Source organism: Lissotriton helveticus, chromosome 3_1 (assembly GCF_964261635.1).
Source record: "Lissotriton helveticus chromosome 3_1, aLisHel1.1, whole genome shotgun sequence".
In the NCBI taxonomy this organism is placed as follows: Eukaryota; Metazoa; Chordata; class Amphibia; order Caudata; family Salamandridae; genus Lissotriton; species Lissotriton helveticus.
Genome location: NC_136061.1, coordinates 635,589,630 through 635,603,805, shown reverse-complemented (window position 1 = coordinate 635,603,805; position 14,176 = coordinate 635,589,630). Strand labels below are relative to the sequence as shown.

At 44.1% G+C, this 14,176-nt stretch overlaps 1 protein-coding gene across 5 annotated transcripts in view; it reads left to right on the top strand.

Moving 5' to 3' along the window:
- The window catches only part of COL16A1 (collagen type XVI alpha 1 chain), a 950,832-nt gene that overhangs the window by 823,028 nt on the left and 113,628 nt on the right, over nt 1-14,176 (top strand). For all 5 annotated transcript variants that reach the window (XM_078680648.1, XM_078680645.1, XM_078680647.1 and 2 more), the window contains one exon: nt 5,249-5,338. In XM_078680648.1, coding sequence (XP_078536774.1) covers nt 5,249-5,338 — 90 coding nt within the window. The remainder of the gene's footprint in view (nt 1-5,248; nt 5,339-14,176) is intronic.

Genomic DNA, 14,176 nt, shown 5'->3' with positions numbered 1-14,176 from the left:
AAAGTTCCAGTGTTAAAGGACCTGCGCTCTTCCCCATATGGAGGTTGAACAAAAGGCAGTCCTGAATTCGATGGTTTCTCTTCGCTTTCATACAAGGGTCTGGGGAAAAAAACTTTCGTACGTGAATATGTTTCTTCCTGGCTTGCGGGCACTTTGGGATATATATCCCTTGTTTCCGCCGGTTCGGGTTTCTCAGGATAGGGCAATACTTGACCACCCCCTCCCAGTCCTAGGAATCTGTCTTCTTCCTTGAGGAAGTGGCGTCGGGGAGCATCTCCTACACTGGAAGGGCGGGTTCCCTCATTATAAGGTGGCGGACTTCTGGTACAGATGTCATCTATCAGTTCATCATCTGACTCCCCCGGGGCCCCCCAATGCTTACACTTTTCGGTACTTTTCTCACCCGCTGTAGGGTTATGACATGCCGGCATCATGGGAAACAAACCCTCAACAATCATGCTCTGCCTCCACTGTTTCATCCTTTTATCCCTGGACTCCTGTTTCAGCCTGGGGTACCACTTGGTCAAACCCTTGTCCATTCGGGGTCTTTCTCTTTCAAAAGCCTCAATTTCCCATTCCTCTAATGCCTCATACTGCGTTAGTCTCGGTCTGGGATGCAATTCGTTCATCCGAGTCCTTAAATTAAATAGGATCCTACCATTGAAAGTCCCATCTAATGGAAATGCCAATACTCCATCATCTTTTGTGTACTTCACCCAATTCTCCAACCACACACAGGTATTGTACCCTCGGTCAAACATCATAAATGAGGCAGGAGTATTAGGTGGTGGGACAAGAACACCTTCCCTAGATTTAATTGGTTTGTCCGTTTTAAAATAATTTTTCACCTTACTTACAAGGGACAATTTTCTCTTTGTTCCGTACATAATATCGTATCTATTAGTTTTCCACTGATCCCTTTCAAACCCTAGGTGCCTTGGATCAGGTCGAGTTCCTGTAGTCTGCGAGTGCCACATACGACTTCTACGCTAAACTTTGTTTACAAACTACCTCCAATCAGAACGCGCTTCAGAAATCCGTGCGACCAATGGGTGCGCGACTCTGAATAATCTCCGCCAATGGGTGCGCGGCCCCTTCGTGAGACAGTTCCCACGCTCTGGCTCTCACCCCTCCTTTTCAATACCAGCTCCGCTACCCGCCCGCTGCTTCTACCAATCCCAGCGCGGCACAGAGTGACGTCAGAGGCGCTTCGCGGCTGACTCCCTCCCTTCACAAGGTAACGGAAACTTTCTTTCTTTTAAAGTGCTCAGTGCTTGGTTATTTTACAACAAATACACATTCGCCACAGTGCTCAAGTGTCTAGATAGAGAAAGAATTATTTTACTGCAAGTAAACTACTTCCATTTACTTTTCACTCGCTGCGAGTAGATCTCTTCCGCCTACCCTTCACTTTAGCATCGGTGAACCTGTTATTCCCCTAAACTCATCCACTTCTTTCCGGGATATGTTCCGAGTCTAAGGTTTCTCAGCGGACCCCTTTGCTTTCACCCAAGCTTCGAGGAACCTGCTACTTTTCCGATGTGACCCTTACTAGGTTACGCCACTATGGGAATTTTGCCAATGAACCCCGTTACTGACATTTATTCACACATGTATTCAGAAAACCCTAGTTAGTGCTTCCCGGTTATCTTAACCTGCACCTAACTTTCCTCGAGCCTGTGACCTCAGGACAATGGATTCTATTCACCACTTGCCCTTTCAATTCCCCGGGGAGTTCGGACAACAAGAAACTAAACGATTGACAAATGCATGGATTAGTACATATAACAATATAAGAACAAGAATAATAACAATACAAAAATTCATGAGTTTCAGCAGCGTATTCACAAGAGAATGATCAGGTCTCTTAGAACAGCCGCTCTTCTAGCAGCATCAATATACTAGCAGCTTCCGACTCAACTAGTCTAGCTAATCCCTGCCCTACTCTCAACTAGTCCCTAACCATCCTCTAGCTACCAGTAAAACTGATAGAGCGCGCGAGGCCACCCGACCAATAGTTTTCGCCGTTTCCGGCTTCAGGGCCCATATACTTTCAAATCACCATATACATCGATCAGGTGACTTCACGAGCTCTACCAATTTGTGTGTGTGTGTTCCCTGCTAATATTTCTCAGTGCACCCGACTTACCATCCACCGATGCGGGTACCTAATGACCACAATGAATCAGGGAGCTAGCTGTAAAGAAAAGGTAGCAAAATACAAACCCAACCAATAACATTCAAAATACTGTTGAAATGACCACGGACAACTGGAAGTTTTAAAATGTTTATCTAAAGTTCATTATTTTCTTGCATGAGGTACAGTAAAATAAGGCAATCAATAACCAAGATAACGTAAATTATATAGCTATAAAGAAATAATGACAGAGTAATCATTGAAGTACTGATAAAATGTAACGGGAAGATACTATGCTATTCAATAATATTTAAGCATGGACAGTTTTTATGCATAGATAACTATAGGAGGGCCTATAAAGAGTAACACGCTTCACTTAAGGTGAATGGGCCTTTGAACAATCTAGGCAATGAAGTTCTAGACCATATCAGAAAATGACAAACTGCAATGCAAAATATAATTTCTAACAAGTGTGAAGACATAGGAACAAACTTATGTGAAAAATGCAAATGACTTTCAATATTTGCGGAAAGACATGGAAAAAATTAACATATGCAATGGTGAACTTTATTAAAGCAAAAGTTAGAAATTCAGAAGGTGCAAGATTTTAAGAGTTTCAGAGCAATATTTACCTAGAAAGGTGTGGAAACCAAACCCTGGCCACGGGTTAGTTAAGGACAGGAAACCCTCAAGGAAGGATACCCTTCAAAGGACAGCAGGTGCAGAATGGACACCCAGGACAGGACAGGATACCCTCGTAATAGGAATCAGGACAGGACCCTCAGGACAGGACAGCAAACCCTCAGGACAGGACAGCAAACCCTCAAGACAGGACCGCTCAGGACAGGACCGGAACCCACAGTTTGGAAGCAACGCCTGCGCTCCACCCGCTCTGCAGTTATCGATCAAGACCCCGATTGGGTCAGCGAACTCCCAGCAAAGTGCTTCGCCAGCACTTTAAGGTTCAGTAGAACCTTAGTCTATGGTCAAATTCGGACAGAGTGCTCCGCAGCTCTCTGTATCTTCAGTCACCTATTGAGTGCGTTGGGTCAGTGACAGGTCAGCTAAACCAGACAAGTCGGACGGTTCACTAGGTGAACCCAGGGTAAATATACAGTTTGGGGACAGTGTACCACCCCCCAATGTTGCAAAGTGTCAGAATCCCTCAATTTCGATTGGTCCTAAGGTAGGATTTGGGTAACACACCAATCACGACATAGAGTTTCAAGCCTACATTTGCATAATAGGGTACCGCCTAACTAGATTGGGGTTCTCATGAGAACTGGTGCAGAAATACAATGGCAACTTTAACAATGTTGCACTGCGAGAACATGTGATTGGTTCAGCCGAGTTTTCAGGTCGTTTCTCAGGAGCATCTTGCTCATCACTGCCAACTGGCTGTGTTCCATCAGTCAAGGTCTGCTGTGCCTCGGCAAGTCGCGCAGGCGCAGAAGGGACCTCCAAGATGGTTCTCGGTACAAACAGAACCCCATTCCCCGCGGTACATGAAAAGTAAGCGAAAACAAATTAATACATAGTAATGTCATTATGAAAACACATCACAGGGTTTGTACTTTTAACTCATCATCAAGAAATAAACTTATGCGTTTAAATGTTAGCTACACTGATACGGGTACAAGAGCAGTGGCACGAGCAGTACCACATGATAAGCACAGCTATGAATTACGCATGCGCATAAATTTCCCTCCACTTCTGCAGACGCGTCAGGACACGTGAGTGTGGCTGACGCATGCGCAGTAACTAAATACAAGCGGCGGCCATTTTATAAACACGGATTAAAATAGTTAGGAATACACATAGGCAAGCGTCATAAACTTTACTTAAACTAAATATAAACGTTAGTAAGACGTACATTGATTACCTTGTTATACATAAACGAGGTTCTTGACTTCGGCAAGCCGCAAAATATGCGAAGCTTTGCTTCATCACAACCACATGCTGCAAGACCTCCAGCAAAGTGCTGGGATTTTCCCTTTCCAAGTATGGCCTTGCTATTTTTTTGTCATCCAACATTTGCTCCTAGTGTCGCCTTTTCCTGTGTGACATTAGTGTATTCACACCTTTCATTCCTCATTAAGCTTACGTACCTCTTTACGATACTGCAATCCTCTTGTGATACCCCAGGGTTGTAACCACTGGATGGACTTTTCCTTCAGCCTCAGTCACTGGCTGACAACAAATATTTTCACTAATGAGTTACATTTGCTATGTGTAAACACGTTGATGTGACGCCATTACACTTTATCAAGATGGGCATCTATTCTCCCTTATCTGAGTGTGTCGTTTCCTCTCCCCTTGCATGAGTCAGCAGGTAAATACGTGTTCACCGTGCTCAGTCCATGTGTCTGTTGCTCTGGCGCCCTGCTCGGATCTGCTCATTGGAAACTTTCTTCATCCTGCTCGGATCCACCTGCCATATTTTTTCTTAGCTCTGTTGTGTTGCACCCATCCGAAGCTGCTCTGTGGCTGTGCAGGCATCCCACTTAGATGTTCTTTGGCCTGTGTGTATTCATCTGTCAGATGCTGTCTGGCCCTGCAGATATCCACATCTCTAAGTCTGCCTTTTTATGTGTTTTCATGAGCTGGTAAGCACCCACTGATGGAGGCTTTCATTGCTTTATTGTATCTGTCTATCAATGGCGATATTGTATCCAACCATTAAATGCTTTAATTAAGTCACTTAGGGATTTTCACTACTTAATGTTATCAATTATCAGGGGCTTTTTTGTCTTTATTCTATCCACCTGCTCGATGCTTGCATTGCTTAACCAAGGCCGCCAAAGTCTTGCAAACCTTTATTGCATTTGTCTGTTTATATTGCTTTATAGTATCCATCTGTTGGAGGATTTCAGTATTTTATTGTATCTACCCCATGGGAGCTTTCATTGCCTTCCTTTTAGATGTTTTCAAAGCCCTAGTGTGTTGTTGAGTACTTTCACGGCCTTTGTGTCCCACACATTTTTTCTTAGCCGTGCATGTATTCATCAGCTGTGCTTTGTTGATCATGTATCTAACCAGCTTTTGGGTCTTTTATCGTACAATGTCCATGGCAGTCAATCCTAGCTTTAGGACCTTCATTTTCTGTTTCAGGCAACAAGTGGTGAAAAGGGGCCTCCAGGAGACAGAGGCCTCCCAGGGCTACCAGGAGTATCTGGAGGGCCCGGACACCCAGGACCACCTGTAAGTAAAATGGGCAGGGATGGTTGGTTGCTGGTGTTTCGTTTTCCTGATGAGAAAAGCATGAATATGTCCTTACATATGGATATATTATAGGAGATTCTACTAAGTAAAAAAGGAACCAGTAGAGTTGCTTTAGCAACATGTTTTTCAGTCAGTTTACATCTGTACTGCGGCCAGTATATGCCAGTGTGTATGCATAGCATCTGTGCTGTGGCCTACCTGTGTTTAAAATGGTAGATTTTTTCCATGCAATAAACTGTACCCTACTATTTGCACATTGTATCTGTGCTGTGACTTACATATGTACGTGTTAGCACAAATAAATATTATTGTGTGTCTTAGTCTGTTTAACATGCCTTTCCGAGGTGACCTGTGTGTGAACACTGGATTGGGCTACAGTGGCACATGCAAGGTTTGTGGTAAATAGCTATATGAGGGTACATATTAAAAATGTATTTACATGCTCAGGATTTGGGTTTGATGACTGATTAAGCAGAGTGTGTTTGAAGGGTATCCTTGAGGTATGGCTGTGTGAGTAGGATGTGTGTTTGAGATTTGCCTACATAAACAGGGCTGTATGAACAGTGCATATTTCCTATATCTTTGTTTAAACATGATGTGTGTTTGAGTTAGTGCTCGTACAAAGAAAGATCCCTTCATGGCTCTGGAGAGAACGCACCCCTAGCTCAAGTTCTTTATGCGAACTCTGTAGATTGTCAATCCCCCGCCTCAGCACCAATGACAATCATGAGTGTGCTTTGGAGATATTTGTGTGAGATGGGTTGGGACTCAGAGAGGCGCCCTGTAGCCAGGAGGAGCACACCATCTGAACCCTCCTTACCAGACCAATAAGGCTGCAAAGTGCTAGTTGGGTCAGTCCTTTGTGGTTTAACTTGGACAGCAGCTGGATCATGGAAGGCTCTCCCCTTTGGAGGAACAAGTACAAGTAGTGCTAGATTGGGAGGTTCTCACAACTCAGACCCAGGAGAAAACATTTCTAGGCCCAAATCGGTATTACAAAAAAGCTGTACTAACTATGGCACCATGGTTGCCCTCTTGACACTCCAGATCTCCTGTAAGCAGCCCAGATGTGTCAGAAGTCATTCGATGACTTGAATGCCACACTTTACAGTGTACCAGTCTTGATAACCCTCAATTACAGTCAATCCCTTTTTGTGCAGACTGATGCTTGCAACAAGGAAATTGGGGCAGTAATTGCCTTTCGCAACAAGATGGGCAGGTAGCATCCGGTAGCCTTTATCAGCCTCAGACTTCCATTTAGAGAACAGAACTGGCTGCCATTGAAAAATAAGTCTTTGACATAGTATGGTTCGATAAGCCCAGGCATTACTTGTTGCATACCATGTTTGTGGTCCAGATAAATCACACACCGCTGGTGGTCAGTCTCTCTACAGGGATTGGGACTATACTGTGGAACACAAGGCAGGGTTATAGCACAGGAATCCAGATACACTTCTCCAGTGGTTTTTGTAATCCACTAACTGGGCTTCTTCAACTGTGAAATAAGTCCCAGGGCATTGTAATCTTAGGGGATGCGTCTGTTGGGATTGAGAAAAGTCCTCTACTTGGCTCCAGAGAGCATGTACCCCTTCTTGGAGTTCGTCATAGTAAGCTTTGTAGATTTTTTACTCTCACCTCAGCATATACAGTCGTGTGCAGTGAAGATATTTTTGTGGCACAGATTAAAACAAAGAGCAGGGCTCTGTAGTCTGGAGGGGTACACTGTCTACTTACCGTGGCTGTAAATGTGGCCATGACCGAGCGTGACAGTCAGCTCATCCGTGTATCAGTGGTGGCAGCAATCAAGATTCAAGGGGCAAAGGAGGCCCTTTACCTACCCTTGCCAGGGAGAGTCATTTACTGGTCTACCCCACCTTTGTAAAATCACCTTCCGGTGCTTAACAACTAAGTCCTCTGCCCATCCATGTACGCTACGACATGGATGTTGTATGTGTATCTCTTACGCCTATTCAAAGAGCAAGTGTGCGGAGTGTGTGGGATGCATGTGGCCATAGTCACAATGTTATCCATTTTGTGTTTTCAATACCCAAGTGCAACCAAAGATAGGGTGCTAGAGAGGGCTCAGACAGCAAATGGGAGTTGAAGGGCTCATCCAGGACATTTTAGGGATTCTTTGTTGGTGGGGCTGTGGAGAATAGAGGGCAGGTGACAGACAGCCCCTTGAAGCCTAGGGAGTTACCCTGGCCCTTCTCTTCCTCTCCCTCCACTCCCCACTTGTTAAGTGATAGCTAAATGGGACTCTCAGACAGAAGACTTTCATCTCCATCCTACCTTCATGCTATCACCAGCAACAAAGACCTTGGCTGGTGAAAAAAGCAAGAGGCAGGACTACCTAGAACTGGTATCAGAACTGAATGTTGGAATACCCCTTTACTGTATGAAAAATTGGTATAAACAGGAAACAGCAAGTGTGCCAAGGTTGCAATGCCAGAAACAGTTGTCTCCACATCATTGGCAACTAAGAAACTCTCTTTTTACTAAGGTTGAGGTATGTACCATCAACTCCCCTTTCTAGGTTCGAGCCCATTAACCTGGGGATGATTGTCCAAGACCGTGAGGAGAGGCTGCCTAGCCCCTGCTTTGAGGGAGAACACTGTCTGACTGGTCAGCAGGGGCACTAGAGTTCCTGGTTGAAGGAAGATGTGTCCTAGAAGGAGAGAGGACATGAAGAAAAGCATGCGGGACAAGCCAAACATGTCCCCTGCAGCACCCAAAAAGGAACTGCACCTGTCTGCGAGGGTGTGGTCCAGGGATTCTCAAAACGTGCCCACAGCATGAACTGAACTATCTGCCCCCACAATCCGAAAGTACACTTTTATATTGCAAAACCAAGTGCCAAGAAGTATCAAGGCACTACGAGAAGCCGGACCACATTCCACAGTCCCCTTGAAAAAAGCACTGAAGTTCTAGAGGAAACCTGCATCCCCAAAGAGGCCTTCTTCAAGAGTAGAGTGATCATGGCTTTGAAAACGTTCTGACTCGAGTTGGGCACCTAGTTTGTTTGAGTGATGGGTTTTATTATTGGACCCGAGGAAGAGCACAAGCTGCAAGGTCTGCCCAGCTGTGATCACACCAACCCCACCAAACATCCTGGATTGGTGCTGGTGATGCCTCTGCTTATCTCATTCACTGTACCACAGACGCCGTTTGTAAATAGGTCGGCTGGGCCAGGGTGAAGACACTGCCTTCCGTTCTCCGTGACCTGTTTGATGCAGTGGTGTGGCGCTCCCCGACGACCACAAAAAAAATGAGGCACTGTGCAAATCGAGAAGACATCCAACGGGTGGGAGGCGAGAGGGCAGTCAGGGGAGCAGGACGAAACCCATATGTATTGAAAGGGAGTAATTGCTTCCTGTGCCCCCCGCCCCCCACTCCAACCTCCACCACCCTCTCCCCAAGAAGAACTATAGGATCTGTTCAGGGTCTTTGGCACAATGGCTTTGTTATAGATGTTTCCCACCAGGAACAACCTCGACTATGACCAGTGGAATTATGCGATTGTGCAGCTGCGGCATTGTTTGCATAATTAAAGATTTGCCACATTTGCCACATGATCCTTCACACATAATCCATCATCTGCTGCATAATCTAAACTTTAACAACAACAAAAAAATAGTTTTTAGCTCAAACGGTTCAAAAGTTACTAATAACGCAGCAGCAAGTTTTGTTGCGCAGTGGAAGACCACTTTCAAAGGTTGACTGCTCACCTCTCTGTTGCTTATTCCTATATTTGGGTGTTAAACTTTTACTAAAGAGGTTCAACCAATGCCCAGACAGTGTTAACCAGTGTGCCATTTACAAAATATTGAAGTAGTACTATCACAAAATGTGCAGCAGTAGCTGTATAATTTGACATTTCTTGCTGCACATTTTATTCAACCGTGCCACATACATTTGCCCTCCCCTGTTGCACAATTCTAGTGGCCTTGGTTATGACCTCAGTGAATGCTGAACGTTTATGAAGAACTTATTTTTTACCATCTGACATACTATGTACCATATTACTTTGTGTGTGATGTAGTAGAGTGCTACTTTTACAAAGACTAAGCACTGGCTCGACAATGAATTATTAACTTGTATTGATTGGTTTGTTGCATTCTGAGTCTCTCACCCCACACCACCTCCCTGAGCAAGAGTTCGTTAACCTTAGGGTGAAATACTAAAGCAGGGTATTTAGTGCTCATTTTTTGGCTTAGTAGTAAGGTTAAGTTCTAGGACATCAGTATTAAAAGGTTGTGATTAGTATAATCAGAGTCCTGTAACCCCTGATCACCCTGGGCCTACTAAAAAACGATGTTTGAGAGATGGTGGTATTAACAGGTGTGCACATGGGTGTATGAGCTTGGTGTGTTTAGCTTTAGCTGTATGAGCTGGGGCTGTGCTTGATATATGGTTGTCTGGGCAGGGAGTGTGTGTTAGATATGACTTTTTGAACAGGGTCTGAATTTGAGATATGGCAGTATGATTAGTTTTGATAGATGCTTCTTCATCTTTACATTTTCTTCTTGGCCTTCAGACCATATCTGGATTGTGTTCCCAAGCAATGTGTCCTTAACACTGCTAATTCACGCCTGTGAAGCTCTAGCCATGGATCCTTCTAACTTCTATACACATGACAACATGCCACCCTGTCCCTTATTTTTACGTCTCCCACAGATGTACGGTCTGGAGCACCTGCCACAATTTGAATATGGTTCTTAATATCGTAGTTCAACTTTCCTTCCTTTAATTCCTTTTCGACCCACCCCACCAAACATTTAGATTTTTTAACAGAACTGTGCCTGTAAAATGCAAACGCTAAGTTCAGACCCTCATGTCAGTAGCATGTGGCGTCTTGCATCTAAACGGGACACCTCCTCACGAGTGTGTGCAGATGCCCACCAAGGACATCGGATAGAGGAGTCAAGCTAGGAGGAGTCAGAATCCCTGTCTACGTCATGAAGAAGTGAAGAATGATTTGTTTCAAGTGGAGGCTTTAATGAAGGTTATACTGGAGATCAAATCCCTCGAATTCCAATATGCTTTTGAAAGCTGATGGGCCAAAGCCAATGACACCAGTTTTACAGTCATTAGTGGCTGTGGTCTTAGTGCATGAACCAGCGCACCTATTTGGTGCTGCTTTCCGCACCAATGGTCAGCAAATCCAAAAAGGCGGCCGAGAACAGAGCTATTGAGCTAGTATCTTTGAGCATTTGATGCCAATGATGCAATCAGCCTTGACATCGCTGCTGGCTCGGGAATAGGCAGGGTCCATTGCATATAAAACCCCCATCATGTAATAGGCAATTTTGAGACCTATTTATTTTTTATTTATTTTATTTAAAGAGTTTTATATAGCGCTGGCTAGACCCGAAGGTATCAGAGCGCTTTACATGAGAATCAACAGTGTAACAGAGAAAGTTCAACAATTACACAATACTTCCCAAAAAATAGGCAATATAATTAGGAGAGGAGTGAAAGGAGAGAGAAAAGTAGTGGAGGGGGCAGGGGGAGGTGAGAAAGGGAGGATAAGGGAAGAGACAGTAAGGAGAGACGAAAATAAATCTGTCTAAAGACCGACTGAGTAGGTGACGACCAAGGAGGGAATACATGGCCCATCTCCCCTATAGCTAAAGCAAGTAGCTCCATCGAGCATCAGACAAAATAGTTCAGTCTCAATACATAGAGGGAGGAGAGAAAGAGAGACATAAATAGGGGGAGGATGCGGGAGGAGACGACAAGAGACGAAAGGAAGTGCAACAATGTGGTTCAACAATATACCAGAAAAAGATCAACAAGTAAACATTATAACAAACAATCAGCAATACATTAGGGGAGGAGAGAAAGGAGTGGGGGGTAGGGGAGGAGAGAAAGTGAGGGTAAGGGAAGAGACAACCGTACAGATGAAAGGAAGTCTGTCTAAAGACCGACTGGGTAGGTGACGACCAAGGAGTGAATCCACGGTCCATCTCCCCTACTGCTACACCAGGTAGCTCCATCGGGCATCAGACAAAATAGTTCGGTCTCAATATATTGAGAGAGGAGGGAAGGAGAGACATAAATAGAGGGAGGATGTGGGAGGAGACGACAGGAGAGACGAAAAGAAGTGCAACAATGTGGTTCAACAATATACCAGTAAAAGATCCACAAGTAAACATTATATCAAACAATCAGCAATACATTAGGGGAGGAGAGAAAGGAGAGAGAAAGTAGTGGGGGGTAGGGGAGGAGAGAAAGTGATGATAAGGGAAGAGACAACCGTAGAGACGAAAAGAAGTTTGTCTAAAGACCGGCTGGGTAGGTGACGACCAAGGATGGAATTCTCAGCCCATCTCCCCTATAGCTAAACCAGGTAGCTCCATCGGGCATCAGACAAAATGTTCGGTCTCAAGTGGCGAGAGAAGAGGTTCACAGAAAAACAGGGTGAGGACAAAGGGCAAGGGCATGTGAGGGCAGAGGACAGAAGCTGGAAAGAGTAAGAGCGGAGAGGGGAGGGTTGGGGGAAGGGAGAGGGGGAAGATAAGGTGTAGTGTAGCTCCTATTTTCCCAATAGGCTCTGCGCATTGGAATAATACCTACAGCAGTAAAGGCCTAGGCCAGACGTTAACTAGGTCTACTACTGTCGATACTAGACTTAATTTTTGGGTTTGCCAGCGTAGCTCAGAGTTCGCTAGAAACTTTCTCGAATGTTCAAGGAGGAATTAACTTCCCTGATTAGACAAGAAGGGATTTAGTTTCTGACAACCATAGAACATGACAACTTTGCTCTCCCCTAATCAAGAGTCAATCTCAAGAGTCGTGTGAGCACAAGGCAATTATTTTACTCAGTCAGTACGTGCATTCTTAGTCTCATCAGATTGTAGAGAAAAGGAAGAGACGGGCGTGTTCAATAAAAAGGTGTTATTTATTGATCAGTCTCTTTTTCTCGTACAAGAGAAATGGATCGATATTATTGCAATACTTATAGTTAAGTAAAGTGCATACATTAAAAGCAATAGTATAAAATAATACTGTAAAAACATTGATATGGTTTCTGAGCCATATGATGTTTACAATGATTAAAATATATTTACATACACATATACATTTGACTAAACGTACTCAACTGGTGTTTCTAAATACGCCTACCCCGTGTACCTGACCTAAGTCTAATGCGTGGGCGGGAATAGAAAGTTACAGTTTAAGTTAAGTTTGTTTTTGCCAAGTGAATAACTAAAGAATTCTCTGTGAGGGGTTATTCAGTTCTGTACCTGGAATTTAGGATGAATGAGGAATGGTATCTCTTTCTCTGCTCTCGATATTCCAGGCTGCCTGCGAGGGCTGCCCAGAAGCGCCGGTGCTGGGTCTCTCGGCTTGAGATAGCAGCGCGTCTCTCAGCGCGTCAGGAAGGTGGGGCTGCTGCCAGCGGGGTCTGCTTCTGCTCTCGGCTTCGGCAAGTGTGGCTGCTCCGTCTTGTCACCACGCGTGTGTTTGCATAGGGCAAGATCGGCAATATTTATACCTTAAAGGTGCCGAGATTGACGTAAGGATGGACATAGATACGTCAATAAAGATGTCATACGACTTGCTCGTTAGCACATTCTTTTACTAAAGTTCTCTGTGAAATCAAAACAATGGCCGCACGGATTGTCCAGGTTGTCATAGGTTTGATTTGTTATGAGAACGTCGTATGCCTTATCAGGGGCTGGAGGAATGTCGCTTGTCTAATTAGATCTCAAGCGTTATGACCTAATCAGATAACACGTTTCTGTGCCGTAGTGTGACTGCGTCAGATAACGGTATCTGCATCATGTGGGCTGTTCTTGCCTCATGGGCTGACTGTTAGTTAACTTGATAGTTAGTTTAACCAGAATAGGGTCAGGAATAGGGGGATCGATTCAGAACCTATAGGAATACATGACACCCACTCCACGCTAACTATGGTCATATTTACTAATCTATGCATAGTATAACATAGTACAACATACTATAGAGTATAGTGTATACCTTACCACCACAAAATACATAAATGCATTTCGAAATTTTCAAATATACTGAAAAATTGCAGTCATATATATTGTATGCACTTAAGCTATGAATTAAATGCAAAAGTAAACACGCATTTTTATGCATTATTGCTTATTGGTATATGAGAAATACACATGAAATGGCTCTTAATATGGCTATACAGAAAGGAAGTTCGAGACCATTTCATCACATAATAAAATATTTGTGAACATCCCAGCGGGCAACTAAAGTTTATAAAGTATCTAAAAATAGAAATCTTAGTTCTCTAGGAATAGTTTCTTACTTTAAGCAGAAGATAAGTGTCCCGAAAATTTTGTAAAAAAAGTTATTTGGGGCTGCTAAAAAATTGCTGTCCGTGAACTGGTGGGAAAAATTGTTCATGTGACTTTATTTTTAAAGTTGAAGGCCGAATTCAGGGAACGCCGTGTACGAGCTTGCTCAAAAGTCTCTATTTCTGTTCTGGAGAGAACATCATATCATTAAGGCTTTTGAAAAAACTGTCAACAGCTTCATGGGAAGGTTCCACTAAGTCGGAAATAGGTGTAACCATGCATTCATGCGCATGATTGTCTCCATCGACATTCTGATTTGCATCACTGACAGAAGGTCGTACCTGTTCGATGCTGCTTTCATCTTGAACTTCACTACTCTTCAATCGTAGTGGTGAAGATTCCAGGAATGCCGTCATCAGGATTGGCAGCCTTTGAGGGCAGCACAAAGCGTGAACCTTGGTAGGAACCAACAGTGTATCTGCATCCACTGGCGCATCCGATTGTAGCGTCAGACAGGTGTCTAACACGCATTCTTCTC